Source organism: Nicotiana tabacum, chromosome 23 (genome assembly GCF_000715075.1).
Source record: "Nicotiana tabacum cultivar K326 chromosome 23, ASM71507v2, whole genome shotgun sequence".
NCBI classification, from domain to species: Eukaryota; Viridiplantae; Streptophyta; class Magnoliopsida; order Solanales; family Solanaceae; genus Nicotiana; species Nicotiana tabacum.
Genome location: NC_134102.1, coordinates 130,450,572 through 130,464,148, shown reverse-complemented (window position 1 = coordinate 130,464,148; position 13,577 = coordinate 130,450,572). Strand labels below are relative to the sequence as shown.

The 13,577-nt window shown below is 34.5% G+C and overlaps 4 protein-coding genes across 4 annotated transcripts; 2 read left to right on the top strand and 2 right to left on the bottom strand.

Annotated features, from left to right (window-relative positions):
• Window positions 1–1,585: 1,585 nt before the first annotated feature.
• On the bottom strand, window positions 1,586–2,460 carry LOC107794480 (proteinase inhibitor I-B). Its single transcript, NM_001405193.1, has 3 exons — window positions 2,328–2,460; window positions 2,147–2,221; window positions 1,586–1,893 (listed from the first exon to the last, which is right to left on the bottom strand). The coding sequence occupies exons 1-3, from the start codon at window positions 2,428–2,430 to the stop codon at window positions 1,691–1,693; spliced, it is 381 nt and encodes a 126-aa protein (NP_001392122.1). The 5' UTR covers window positions 2,431–2,460; the 3' UTR covers window positions 1,586–1,690.
• A 1,196-nt stretch (window positions 2,461–3,656) lies between these two features.
• LOC107794479 (osmotin-like) lies at window positions 3,657–4,693 on the top strand. Its single transcript, XM_016616972.2, has one exon. It carries the CDS (start codon window positions 3,721–3,723, stop codon window positions 4,471–4,473), a length of 753 nt encoding a protein of 250 aa, XP_016472458.1. The 5' UTR covers window positions 3,657–3,720; the 3' UTR covers window positions 4,474–4,693.
• Window positions 4,694–9,358: 4,665 nt separating this feature from the next.
• LOC107794478 (osmotin-like protein) lies at window positions 9,359–10,343 on the bottom strand. Its single transcript, NM_001325584.1, is given in 1 exon segment — window positions 9,359–10,343. A coding segment is annotated over 1 exon segment (756 nt). The 5' UTR covers window positions 10,327–10,343; the 3' UTR covers window positions 9,359–9,570.
• A 1,461-nt stretch (window positions 10,344–11,804) lies between these two features.
• On the top strand, window positions 11,805–12,812 carry LOC107794477 (osmotin-like protein). The gene has a single exon (XM_016616970.2). The coding sequence runs from the start codon at window positions 11,847–11,849 to the stop codon at window positions 12,612–12,614; it is 768 nt and encodes a 255-aa protein (XP_016472456.1). The 5' UTR covers window positions 11,805–11,846; the 3' UTR covers window positions 12,615–12,812.
• The last annotated feature ends 765 nt before the right edge of the window (window positions 12,813–13,577 follow it).

Sequence of the window (13,577 nt, the reverse complement as noted above, 5' to 3'; positions counted from 1 at the left end):
TTTAGTGTTTCTTATTTTTATCGACAAACTTCGTGCTTCTAAAACTACACAAGATCAATTTATATTTGTAAGAAATCTACAAAGTGTTCCTTATGTTATCCTTATGTTGTGCCTGATCGACATTTGAATTTCGGTATTGCTAATCGCAAATGATATATTTATCCTCTCCAAAGTTTTTTTTAACGGCTTAAAAGAACAAGGTTAAAATTTAAGTTAACAGTTTGTTCAAATTTATCTAGTATAAAAGCAAATATATGTTTGAAATATACAATGATATTTCATTTTTAGTCTAATAGAATGATGACATCTACTAATAAAAATATATTTACTAAATAATCTCGTTATTATTTAATTCCCATATTATAATTCATGCAGTATAATTTCCATATAAATATGTGAACCGACTCCTAAGATTACACTTTTTAAAATCATATGAGCAGTTATTGAATGAAATTAAATAATGCGGTATCTATGTAGAATTTAATTTTAAATCGTCTTAGTGTTAATTGGTCAAGCAATTTATGTGTTTCCCTTGAAATTTCTATCTATAAGTTTAGTTTCTTAATTTATTATAGATTTTTTGCATTTATGATTCAACGTTACTTATTAAAATAATAAATACTAAACAATTTGTGAATTCTTCAAATAAAATTAGTTAATTTGCAAAAAATGAGCTGCCAGCATATCATTTCTTTCACTAATAAAATCATAGTAGTATATTACATTAGAGTAGCATGTAAAAGGATTAGTTAGAAACGGATAGTACACATTGGTGTAATAAAAATAATGGTAATATTTGAAGTTTGATTTTAAAAAAATAGTTGCTATCGTTACTTTTTATTTGTTTGTAGCTATAATAGGCAAGAGAAGGCTAGAGAAAAATAGTTCTCTCGGTGTGACCACATGTCCACCATAAAAAGCAAATACAGAATGAGATGTGAATGAAAGTTCAGATGGGATCTATAAAAGAAAAGCAAAACAGAAACATCCTATATGGACCAATGAGAATATCGAACTCAGCCTGAAAAATCTGTAATTTCAAAAATAGGCGGGCATGTTGACGGAGAGGTCCTTGCTTTCCCTCTTATTAGATAGTAGTAATTTTTTATAAGAAAATATAATAACGGGAAAAAAGTAATTTTACCTAAAATTAATTACTTAGTGAAGTTTAATATTTCTAAATGATGAAAACTACAGGATTTTTTTTTATTTTAGAAAAAATACTTCTGATATAAAAGAAGAAATTTACTGTGATATAACGGTACTATGACTACTTTTTATTTTCACAAGATCACATTAGGTTTGAATTTTTGGTTTCATTTTTGAAAAGTTCATGAAATACATCTGAATTGAATTATAAATTTGTATCTCAAAATTATCCGTTGTAAGAAAAGCTGAAGTGATTTTTAGTAGTAGCAAAAGTTTACTTTCTATTTACTTTTGATGTTCAAGAATAAAGAAAAGAATATGTAATTTATTATCAAGTTCAACCGCGCCCGGCCAATTTACTAGAATATACAAAAAAAAAAAAAAAAAAAAAAAAAGGGTAGTACATTGTTAGTGTACGTACCATAAATCCTATAAATATAAAAAGCCGCATTTATTTATCGCCAAACAATGGAGTACATGGAAACGTTAACCATACAGCTCCAATTTATTATTTGGAGGCTACATATATGCCTATAATCCCTTAGCCAACCTGGGGAGTTTGTACAACAAAGTCCAATACATTAACGAAAAGACGAACTCGATTACATCTTAAATCTTCTGTCACAGGAGTACCATTAAGTACTGTTTGAACATTAGTTAGTTTTGGATTTTCCTTCTGAATTATTTGCATAGCAAACTTTGCTGGTGTTCCAAGAAGTTCTGGCCATCTTTCCTTTGTCACTCCTATAATTTATACATACAATGAGCGAGATATTATGATGAAATTAAAGAATATCAAACAATAATATATATGCACTATTATATATAAATTTAACAGTACATCACAATTAAATTTATATTAGAAAAAATGAACAACTAAATTTCACTAGTAATAATGATAATACATAAAAATGGATATATTGTTGAAATATGTGAAAATGAAACTAATTATTATTGGAATAAGCAGAAAACATGAAATTAAGAATAAAAACCAAACCTGGGCAACCAGACTGAGACACATCAAGTTGCAAGACATTGATTTCCAAATCTCGAGCAGTGAGGGGTTGAAAGACTGTTCATAGAATAATTCATGTAAGTTTTTTTAAAAAAAAATAAACAAAAATAAACGTGAAAGAAAAATAACGTAGAAATAAATGTGAGAATGAGAAATGGCTAACGTGAAGCAAGAAGCAAGAAAGCAACGACGTGAGCAAACTTCACCATAGTCTTTGAAGAATAAAAAGAAAGGAAACTGTATATGTTTTGATATGTTAGATTCATTTGGTTTTACAGTGATATATTTATAGGAGATTTTTTTTTGCCTCAATCTACTTGAGCTACGTGTTGTTTTAAGCAGCCATAATAGACTAATTTAATAAGTTGAAGATAAGCTTGATGTGTTGTCGATGATAAAGAATTTCTTTTTGTCGACTTTTATATGAGTTGATGTTCTGGTAGTACTACACTAGACTTTGTTTCGAAACTGATTGTTTTATAAATTTTAAGTAGATCTAGCAGAAAACCAACAGCAGATGCAAATTTGATGGACAAGAATTAATGGCCGGCCTATAACGGACTGGTCTTTAAATATTGTCTCCATTTTATAATATATTTAAAAAATGATCTCCGGACCCATGTAGTTCTTCAGAAATTTTTCTATCGGAAGAATTTATATTGTATTTACTCCACCTATATTGTTAAGTGTTCACAAACTCTATCCAGTTGGCATGATTTTATGCTAGTTCAATTGTTCAACAAACTCTATTGAATTGGCGTAACTTTATGAGTTTATGTTATCTACAATCAGCTTATTTGTTAAATTGTTGATCAAGTCTACCCGATTGGCATTAATCTTCTGTGTTGTTCTTCTCTGTTTATTCCACATCCAGAATAACGCCATCTACTTAATGAGCTGCTATATATAAATAGATGAAATAGTTCTCAAAAAGAAAACGAAGGAAGAAAAAATAAGTAGGGGACAATATAACATCAATATTAAAAGTGAAACTCCAAGATTTAGTATTAAAACTACATGAAAAATTTATGATCTGTGCAAACTCCATAAAAATTTTCGGGAGTATGAAATATGAAGTTCAAACTGATAAATATTTAAACTCTAATAAAATTTTTATATATTTTTCTTATTTTTGCGAAAAAATATTTTTGTTTAAGTTTATTTTCATGTTAAAAAGCAACTAATATTGAATAGCTTCAAAATGATGGCTATCTGCCAATTTCTTGTGAATTAAAAAAATGGTATAGATAAAAGAAAGCAAGAAATTGACTAAAAGAGATATTGTTACAAGTGTCACGTTACAGAGCTTATAGGTCAGCATCATCACCAAATAAATTGACTTCTATATTCATAAAATTATTAGTTTATTAGGCGGCTCTTATACTTTTAGCCGCCTCCACCTTTACTAAAGCATCCTTGAGAATTATCCATTTACTAGTCAAATGTTAATAAATATATATATGATTAATGTCTATGTGCGAAAAGCCGCCATACTCCTATATAAACCACCAAATAATTTGTCACTATATCCAACAACGCAACTTGTTAAAAAGAAAATGTCCACAAACATGGAATACTTGAGATCTTCTTTTGTTTTCTTCCTCCTTGCCTTTGTGACTTGTACTTATGCTGCAACTATCGAGGTCCGAAACAACTGCCCGTACACCGTTTGGGCGGCGTCGACCCCCATAGGCGGTGGCCGACGCCTCGATCGAGGCCAAACTTGGGTGATCAATGCGCCACGAGGTACTAAAATGGCACGTATATGGGGTCGTACAAATTGTAACTTTAATGCTGCTGGTAGGGGTACATGCCAAACCGGTGACTGTGGTGGAGTCCTACAATGCACCGGGTGGGGTAAACCACCAAACACCTTGGCCGAATACGCATTGGACCAATTCAGTGGCTTAGATTTTTGGGACATTTCTTTAGTAGATGGATTCAACATACCGATGACTTTCGCCCCGACTAACCCTAGTGGAGGGAAATGCCATGCAATTCATTGCACGGCCAATATAAACGGTGAATGTCCCCGAGAACTTAGGGTTCCCGGAGGATGTAATAACCCTTGTACTACATTTGGAGGACAACAATATTGTTGCACACAAGGACCTTGTGGTCCTACATTTTTCTCAAAATTTTTCAAACAAAGATGCCCTGACGCCTATAGCTACCCACAAGATGATCCTACAAGCACTTTTACTTGCCCTGGTGGTAGTACAAATTATAAGGTTATCTTCTGTCCTAATGGTCAAGCTCACCCAAATTTCCCCTTGGAAATGCCTGGAAGTGATGAAGTGGCTAAGTAGAACGGTCATTCCTCTAATAAGATCATCTTTGGTCGAATTATTGCGTGAAAGCGTTAGTGTGGGACAATTTATTTTGTCTCGCTTTTATAGTTTACACACTTTGTTTATTTTGGTTGAAGTGGTCAAGAGATGATCTTTGCTGTAATAAACATAAGACATGAATAAGAGTCACATGTACTTTTGTCTAGATGTTATATAGATCAAGAATGCATTTGGATTATCGTTTTTATGTTTTTCTTTTGAAGTTTTAGTGAAGTCTTAAACCTCAGACCAATAATCGTTTTTATGTTTTTCTTTTGAAGTTTTAGTGAAGTCTTAAACCTTAGAGCAATAAACAAACAAAAAAAGTATTGATAATATTCTAGAGTTGGACCCAGACTGAAAATATAAAACGATAGGATAAGATAAACTATTTGGAGCTCATTAAATTCAGGTCATGAGTCAATAGATGAAAATATTTATTTATAGGCGGCTTTTAGAAACATTTTCAAGTACGTAATTGAATTATTCTGCACATGCTACCTGACTTCTATGCAATTCCTCCTGCAAATAAGCAAGTTCTTTGACGTAAAGGGAAAGATATTATTAATGCCTCCTATCTTTTTATATTCAAAAATAATTCAAACTTTTAATTTTACTTTTTACTTTAAGGACGTGATTTTATAACTATAATATATTTAAGATTACAAGCTCCTTAAAGCTTTCATTCTTTCTTAAATTCAATGTTCAATTAAACTACGTTGTTAATCGTCATAAAACATGGTATTAGAGAAAGGAAATCTCTAAAAGAAAAACTAATCTTTATATTTGCACATAGAAAATTGAGACATGAGCCTGCAACTATAGGAAAAGGTGTATGTTGAAACATCCAAACCATTTTCATCATACGACAAAGGCTTTAAAAAATACGGTACCACTCCTATATATTAGGACAGAAATTAATCTAAAAATATGTCCCAAAAAAAATTGATTTGCCTCTGAACTAATGATTGATTTGAGCCTAACAGAAATTGATGGAATGAAATGACTTAACCTTGTATTAGGATAAATCAACAAAATTACGTCGGAAAATATTAATCTTTTGACAATATCGCAAATCGATAATAAATTAACGAAAGCAACGTAAAAGACCCCACTTATCTGTAACGACCCGGCCGGTCGTTTTGAATATTATAACCTCATTTCCTCATTTACTGCTCAATTTATGCCTTGCTATTGATTTATGACTTATCGGGTTAGTTGATTCGGATCCGGAAGGAATTCGGAGTGAAATGAGACACTTAGTCTCATAATTGAAAAAAAATTAAGTTAGAAAAGTGGACCGGATATGGACCTATGTGTAAACAACCTCGGATTCGAATTTTGATAATTCCAATAGCTCTGTATGGTGATTTCGGACATAGGAGTGTGTCTGGAAGAATTTTTGGAGGTCCGTAGAGGAATTAGACTTGAAATGCCGAAAGTTGAATTTTTGGGAATTTTGACCGAGGGGTTGACTTTTTGATATCGGGGTCGAAATCCGATTCTGAAAATTTTAATAGGTATGTTATGTCATTTATGACTTGTGTGCAAAATTTGAGGTCAATCGGACGTGATTTGATAGGTTTCGGCGTTATTTGTAGAAATTAGAAATTTCAAAGTTCAATAGGCTTGAATTGGGGCGTAATTCATGGTTTTAGCGTTGTTTGAGGTGATTTGAGGATTCGACTAAATTCGTATGATGTTTTAGGACTTGTTGGTACATTTGGTTTAGGTCCCGGGGGCCTCAAGTGAGTTTCGGATGGTTAACACATCAAATTCAGACTTAGAAGAAATAGCTGAAGTTTCTGCCCTCTGCTGCAATCACACCTGCGAAAATTCTATCACAGGTGCAAGCTCGCAGAAGCGAACCTGGAAAGCGCAGATGCGCAAATGGACTGTGAGGCAGTGGTCGCGGGAGCGAGGAAAATTCCGCACCTGCGTGAGCGCAGAAGCGAAGGGGCGCACGCAGAAGCGGCTTGCGCAGGAGCGCAAATAGGCGCGCAGATGCGGGCAAAGGCGCAGATGCGAGACTTTTTCCGCACGTGCGGTTGGCGCAGAAGCGGCCAAGTTGCCGCAGATGCGAAAATCCCTAGACAGTACAAAAACATAGGGGTTCCGAGCTTTTGTCATTTTTGGACATTTCAAGCTCGGGTTGGGCGATTTTGAGCAAGGTTTTCACGGGAAAACTTGAGATAAGTCCCTTGTGATCATTTCTACTCCATAATATTAAATTATCATCGAATAATCCGACTAGATTACATGATTTTGAGGTGTAAATCGGAGATTGGAACTTAGAAATTTGGAAATAAGATTTGTAGATTTGAGGGTCGAGTTGAGGTCGGATTTTGGTAAAATTGGTATGGGTAGACTCGTGGTTGAATGGGTTTTCGGATTTTGTAACTTTTGTCGGGTTCCGAGATGTGGGTCCCACGGGCGATTTTTGAGCTAAACTTTCAGATTTTTATGAAAACTTAGTATTTTCTTTTGGAATTAATTCCAATAAATTTTATTGACTGAAACGAACTAGTTGTGACTAGATTCGAGGCATTCGAATGCCGATTTACGAGGCAAAGGCATAGCAGAGTAAAGAGTTTCATATTTTGAGGTAAATAACAGTTCTAAATTTGGTCCTGAGGTTATTAAACCCCGGATTTTGGTATCATGTGATTATTTTGGAGGTGACGCACATGCTAGGTAACGGGCGTGTGGGCGTACACTGAGGAAATTATGACTTGGTCCGTTCCGGGAAATTGTAAAGTTGAATAATTCATTGTTATTTATATGCTCTCTATGTGTTGACAAAAATTTAATTGTAAATCATGTTAGAAATTATGCTTAGACTATGTGATAGTACTGTTGGGACCCAAAGAGGTTGCGTACTTGTTGAATTGCCTGCTAAATGCTATATGTACTCAGCCTCAGTTTTTTCCTTGCACATTTTATCTCAGTCTCTGTTATTATTATTGATATATCATATCATTGTTGTTTGGGTGATTTCATGATTAATGAGAGCCCGAGAGACTGGAGAGATTTATGACTGAGAGAGGCCGAGGGCCTGATTATGAGATATTGATATCATAGCACGTGAGTTGTCCGTGCAGCACATGAGTTGGCCGTGCAGATCCTTATATTATATTATAGCACGTGAGTTGGCCGTGCAGCACGTGAGTTGGTCGTGCGGATCCTTATATTATTATTATAGCACTTGAGTTGGCCGTGCAGCACGTGAGTTGGCCGTGCGGATCCAGATATTTATATTACAGCACGTGAGTTGTCCGTGTAGATTATAGCGCTTGGGTTGTAGGAGCCCCTCCAGAATTTGTACACCCCAGTGAGCGCGGGTACCCATTGAGAGTGAGTGATGAGGGCTGGGAGCCTAGGGAGTGATTGTTGTCCTAAGAAATTGTACTTGATTTCCATTTGTTGTTGCACTTAGTTGCTATCTGTCATTGTTTTGAAATCTCTGAAAAATTGTTGATATACGGATTACATGAACAGGAACTGTATAAAAATTGATTTGACATTAAACTGCCAGATTTGATAGCATGTCTATTCTTTGCTAGAATTACTGGAAATGAACTATAACTGTGTAGCTCGTTACTATCTTCAGTTCCTTATTTATTATTGTTACTTGCTGAGTTGGTTGTACTCATACTACACCCTACACTTCGTGTGCAGATCCAGGTGTTCCCGGACATAGCGGGTGTTGATCCTTTTGCACGGTTGATTTTCAGGAGATTTTAAGGTAGTTGCCGTGTTCCGCAGACCTTGTCTCTCTTTCTCTATCTCTTTGTTTACTGTATTTGGTCTCAGACTATTATAAACTATATTTTTCAGACTTGTATTCACATTAGATGCTCATGTACTTAGTGACACAAGGTTTTGGGAAGTGTTTGTATTGTATTTAAATATTATATTTTCAACCTTAAAGAGAAGTTTTGGTTATTAAGATTTTCGGCTTGCCTAATATCGAGATAGGCACCATCACGACAGGTTGGGATTTTGGGTCGTGACATTACCTATATCCCGACGTACCCCATTTTCTTAACTTTTTGACACTAGGTAAGCATATGTTTTCTATTAATTATGCACTTGCCATATTTTTTCTATTAATTATCCACTTGATTTATGTTATTAATGGTGCCATGGTGGGACTTGGGAGAAAAAAGGGCCTCTTAACCAAGTGCTATCAATGATTAAACATCGAAAGCCACTAGACTATTAGTCCGAAAGAGCAATTTTTTTCTAAAGATAATTTGAAAATAATTAACGAAGTAATAATCGTAATTATAAGAGATCAATACGTCCAACTGGACAGCATTTGAAGAAGACAACAACTTGGAACGGTGAAACTACTGTTTGAATATCTCTTTAATTATTGAACTGTCACTTCCAAAATATAAATAAAGTAATACTCAAGAATGAGAATCAGTAGATAAATGTTATACTACTAATAATCTTTTACCCCTATGTCAACGATTTTGCTTATTATTGTCAGGAGTAGTCGCATATAAGTCATGTAGTATGCATCATTATTCAATAAAGCCGAGAAGGATCCAAGATTTTAATTTAAGCGTCTCAATTTGAACACATGACATCTTTACAATATATATATATTTAGCGTAAAAAATACCGAGATACAATGATGTACTTGAAAATGTTTTAAAAGCCGCCTATAAAGAATGATTTCCATGTTTTGACTACCTTTAACGAGCTACTAATAGTTTATCTTAATCTTGGCCCTACCATTTTAAATTTTCGGATCTGGGCACTCTAGAATGTTATCAAGACTATTTTTTTTCATTTCTTTTTTTGGTATAAGATTTAAGACTTTAATAATAACAATTTAAAAGAAAAAAAAATGACACGATAATCCAAATGCACTCTTGATTGAAGAATGAAAACATCATGGGTAAGAAAAAGTACAATATATGTGATCGATCGATCGTTATTCAGATCATAGCCACTTCAAGAAAACAAATTACAAGAAATGCGTGTAACTAAGACAAATTAAAGACAATGACCATCTTCAAGCAAACTAAACAAAGAAAGTGTTGGCTAACTCCACTCATGAATCTACTTGGCCACTTCATGAGTACTTGTAGGCATCTCCAATGGGAAATTTGTTGTTTCATTGTGAGCACTTCCATAAGGACAGAACATAACCTTATAATCTGTAGTCCAACTTGTGCAAGTAAATGTACTTGTTGGATCATCTTGAGGATAACTATAGGCGTCAGGACATCTTTGTTTGAACCATCTTGATAACTCAGTAGGACCACATGGTCCTTGTGTGCAACAATATTGTTGTCCTCCAAATGTTGTACATGGGTTGTTACATCCTCCAGGTACCCTAAGTGAACCAGGGCATTCACCATTTATGTTGGCTGTGCATTGAATTCCGTGACATTTTCCAGGACCAGGCTTAGTCGGGCCAAAAGACATAGGAATGTTAAATCCATCAATTACAGAGATGTCCCAGAAATCTAAGTTGCTGAATTGGTTCAACGCGTATTCGGCTAAGGTATTTGGTGGTTTACCCCATCCTTTGCATTCTAAGACTCCACCACAATCACCGGTTTGGCACCAACCTCTACCAGCACCATCAAAGTTGCAATTAGTACGACCCCATATACGTGCCATTTTAGTACCAGGTGGTGCCCAGAACCACCAACTTTGACCTCGTTCGAGACGTCGGCCACCGCCTACAGGGGTTGCCGCTGCCCAGACGGTGTATGGGCAATTGTTATGGACTTCAAATACGCCGGAAGCATAAGTATAAGTCACAAAGGCAAGGAGGAAGAACACTAAAAAAGTTGTCAAGTGACTCATTTTAGTGGACTTTTTAGTAAGAAAATTGGTGTTGATATATTGACATTTGAGTTAAGGGGGTTTATATAGGGGTGTGGCGGCTTTTTGCACTATAGACAATAATAAATATATATTGGCACTTGATATATTATATTAATAAAGGAATAATCTTGAAAGATGCCTGGCGGCTATTCGTAAGAGCCTGACAATTATTATGAACATAGAAGCTAACTTGTATTACATATTGATCTCCAATTATCGGATGCAGAACTTTTTTTTCCTTAAAAATGAAAAAGAGAATTGTAACAAACGTTAAGTCAAAATCAGACTAACTAATATGTGAACTTGATCTGTAAATGGTCAATAAATTGGGGAATTCCGAATTGCACAACGTTGAAGATCCAACCCACCCCATTTGCTTAACCTTTTTTTAACTGTAGATGCATATACGTTTTCTATTAGTTAATCCACTTGATATATGTTAGAATTCTTGATCTAATTTCTTGATTATAAATCTTTCATTTATGAAGACTTGGTAATGCAGAGTGGGTAATAATTAGGCAAATATTTATTCATTAAACTGATAATATATTGTATCATTTAACCAGGGTTATTAAGCTATATATTATATATGTGTGTGTGAAGACTAATGGCATGCATTCATAAATTTAGTGTAAACACAGCCGACTGAAAATAAGTATTTTACTCAGTGACTCCAATAGCAAATGTAGTCGAAAGATTGAAACCGGCTGCAAAGCTCGTCTCCAAATTCCACAAAGCTAGCTTGTGCGCACAATCATCTCCAAATTCCATAAACTAGTGCTAGTTATAGCTAATTTTAAATGAAATTAAGTAGCTAGGGATACCTATAGTAATAATTGCAGGTAAATAATTATGATTTCAGTTCAAAGGATGTACTGGATAAATAGCTTGTAAAAAACGTGAAGTAAAAGTAGTGAAAAATAGTGGAATATGACCCGACTGAACAAAATGTATTGCTTGAAGGCTGTATATCTTGTTTTACGGAGCGGAGCAAGTATTTTAATTATATTGGTTTTGAATCTTAAAACAACGTTTCCAAGTGCTTATAATTATAACTGTATTCTAAATTTAATATTTGTACATACTTAATAAAACACTTAACATAAATATATTATTTGAACAAAAGCTATTGGGCTCAACCCGAATTTCTAGTTCAGTCCATGTTTTATAGTGGATATTATCGGTGGCGTATTATTTCAAGTGGACATATTAGCGTGACAAAGTTTGCTCGTGATCATTATCACCAAATAAATTATTTAGCTTCTATATATGTGTGTGCATAATAAATTATCACTTGTCAGGCCTTCACATTTAGCCGCCTAGCTCTACCTTTACCAAAGCATCTTTCATGATTATTCCTATATTAATATAATAATAATAATAATATATCAAGTGCCAAAATATTAATGTCCACAGTGCAAAAAGCCGCCATACCACTATATAAACCCCCTTAACTCAAATGTCAATATATACATCCAACAACCAATCTTCTTACTAAAATGTCCACTAAAATGAGTCACTTGACAACTTGTTTAGTGTTCTTCCTCCTTGCCTTTGTGACTTATACTTATGCTTCCGGCGTATTTGAAGTCCATAACAACTGCCCCTACACCGTCTGGGCGGCGGCAACCCCTGTAGGGGGTGGCCGGCGTCTCGAGCGAGGTCAAAGCTGGTGGTTTTGGGCGCCACCTGGTACTAAAATGGCACGTATATGGGGTCGTACTAATTGCAACTTTGATGGTGCGGGTAGAGGTTGGTGCCAAACCGGTGATTGTGGTGGAGTCTTAGAATGCAAAGGGTGGGGTAAACCACCAAACACTTTAGCCGAATACGCGTTGAACCAATTCAGCAACTTAGATTTCTGGGACATCTCTGTAATTGATGGATTTAACATTCCTATGTCTTTTGGCCCGACTAAGCCTGGTCCTGGAAAATGTCACGGAATTCAATGCACAGCCAACATAAATGGTGAATGCCCTGGTTCACTTAGGGTACCTGGAGGATGTAACAACCCATGTACAACATTTGGAGGACAACAATATTGTTGCACACAAGGACCATGTGGTCCTACAGAGTTATCAAGATGGTTCAAACAAAGATGTCCAGATGCCTATAGTTATCCTCAAGATGATCCAACAAGTACATTTACTTGCACAAGTTGGACTACAGATTATAAGGTTATGTTCTGTCCTTATGGAAGTGCTCATAATGAAACAACAAATTTCCCATTGGAGATGCCTACAAGTACTCTTGAAGTGTCTAAGTAGATTCATGAGTGGTGTTAGCCATCTCTTTCTTGTTTAATTTGCTTGCATTTTTGGTCATTGTTTTTACTTTGTCTTAATTACACACGTTTCTTGTAATTTGTTCTCTTGAAAGTGGCTATGATCTGAATAACGATCGGTCGATCACATATTGTAATTTGATAATACATCCAAAGGAAGCTCCAAAGTAGTTTCATTTTAGTTCTCTCTATTCTCTAAGACCAGGTATAGCTATAACCGGAAGATATAGAATTCATATGTATTAGTAAAAGAGTCCATCAGTCCATGTTAATTCGTATATATAGATGAACTCGTATATATCGATGGCACCACGAGTGTCAATGGTTCAGCTCTGCCGATTATTTTATAAAATTTGTATCATACCAATTTTTCGGTTATTCTATATATTATGTATAACCAAAATTAAATTTTTTGAAACCGTCCCAATCATGTCGGTTTCTCTTCGGTATCGGTACGGTTCGGTTAATTTTCGGTATTTTTTAAAATGTCATGTAAAAGTCTGTAAAAGTAAAATGCAATAACATACATACTTTTATTGTACTTAACACAACACTCTAGACAATTCTACTGTTTAAATGATGAATTAAGAAAATATGAAAGATCGTCATATTATAGATTCATCAACTACTTTACAACAACGTAAAAGAAACTAAGCAAAGATAAAGAAAAAATAAATCACATAAGTAGTAAAATATTAACCAAGTTGGGACTGAAGAATAAAGTGTATAGAAGATTAAATATTCACAAAGATAAATCTAAATCATACAAAAGGAAACATATTCAATACATTGTAGTTTGCTACTCATAATCGCTAGAATACTTTGTGTCTTGCTAGTGAATATGCTGGAAATAATTTAGTTTCAGTAGGAGTAACATAATAGGTTTGGGAATTAGGGTTTTGATTTTAATTACTTGTTGGCTTGTAATCATTTTTATAATTTCAAA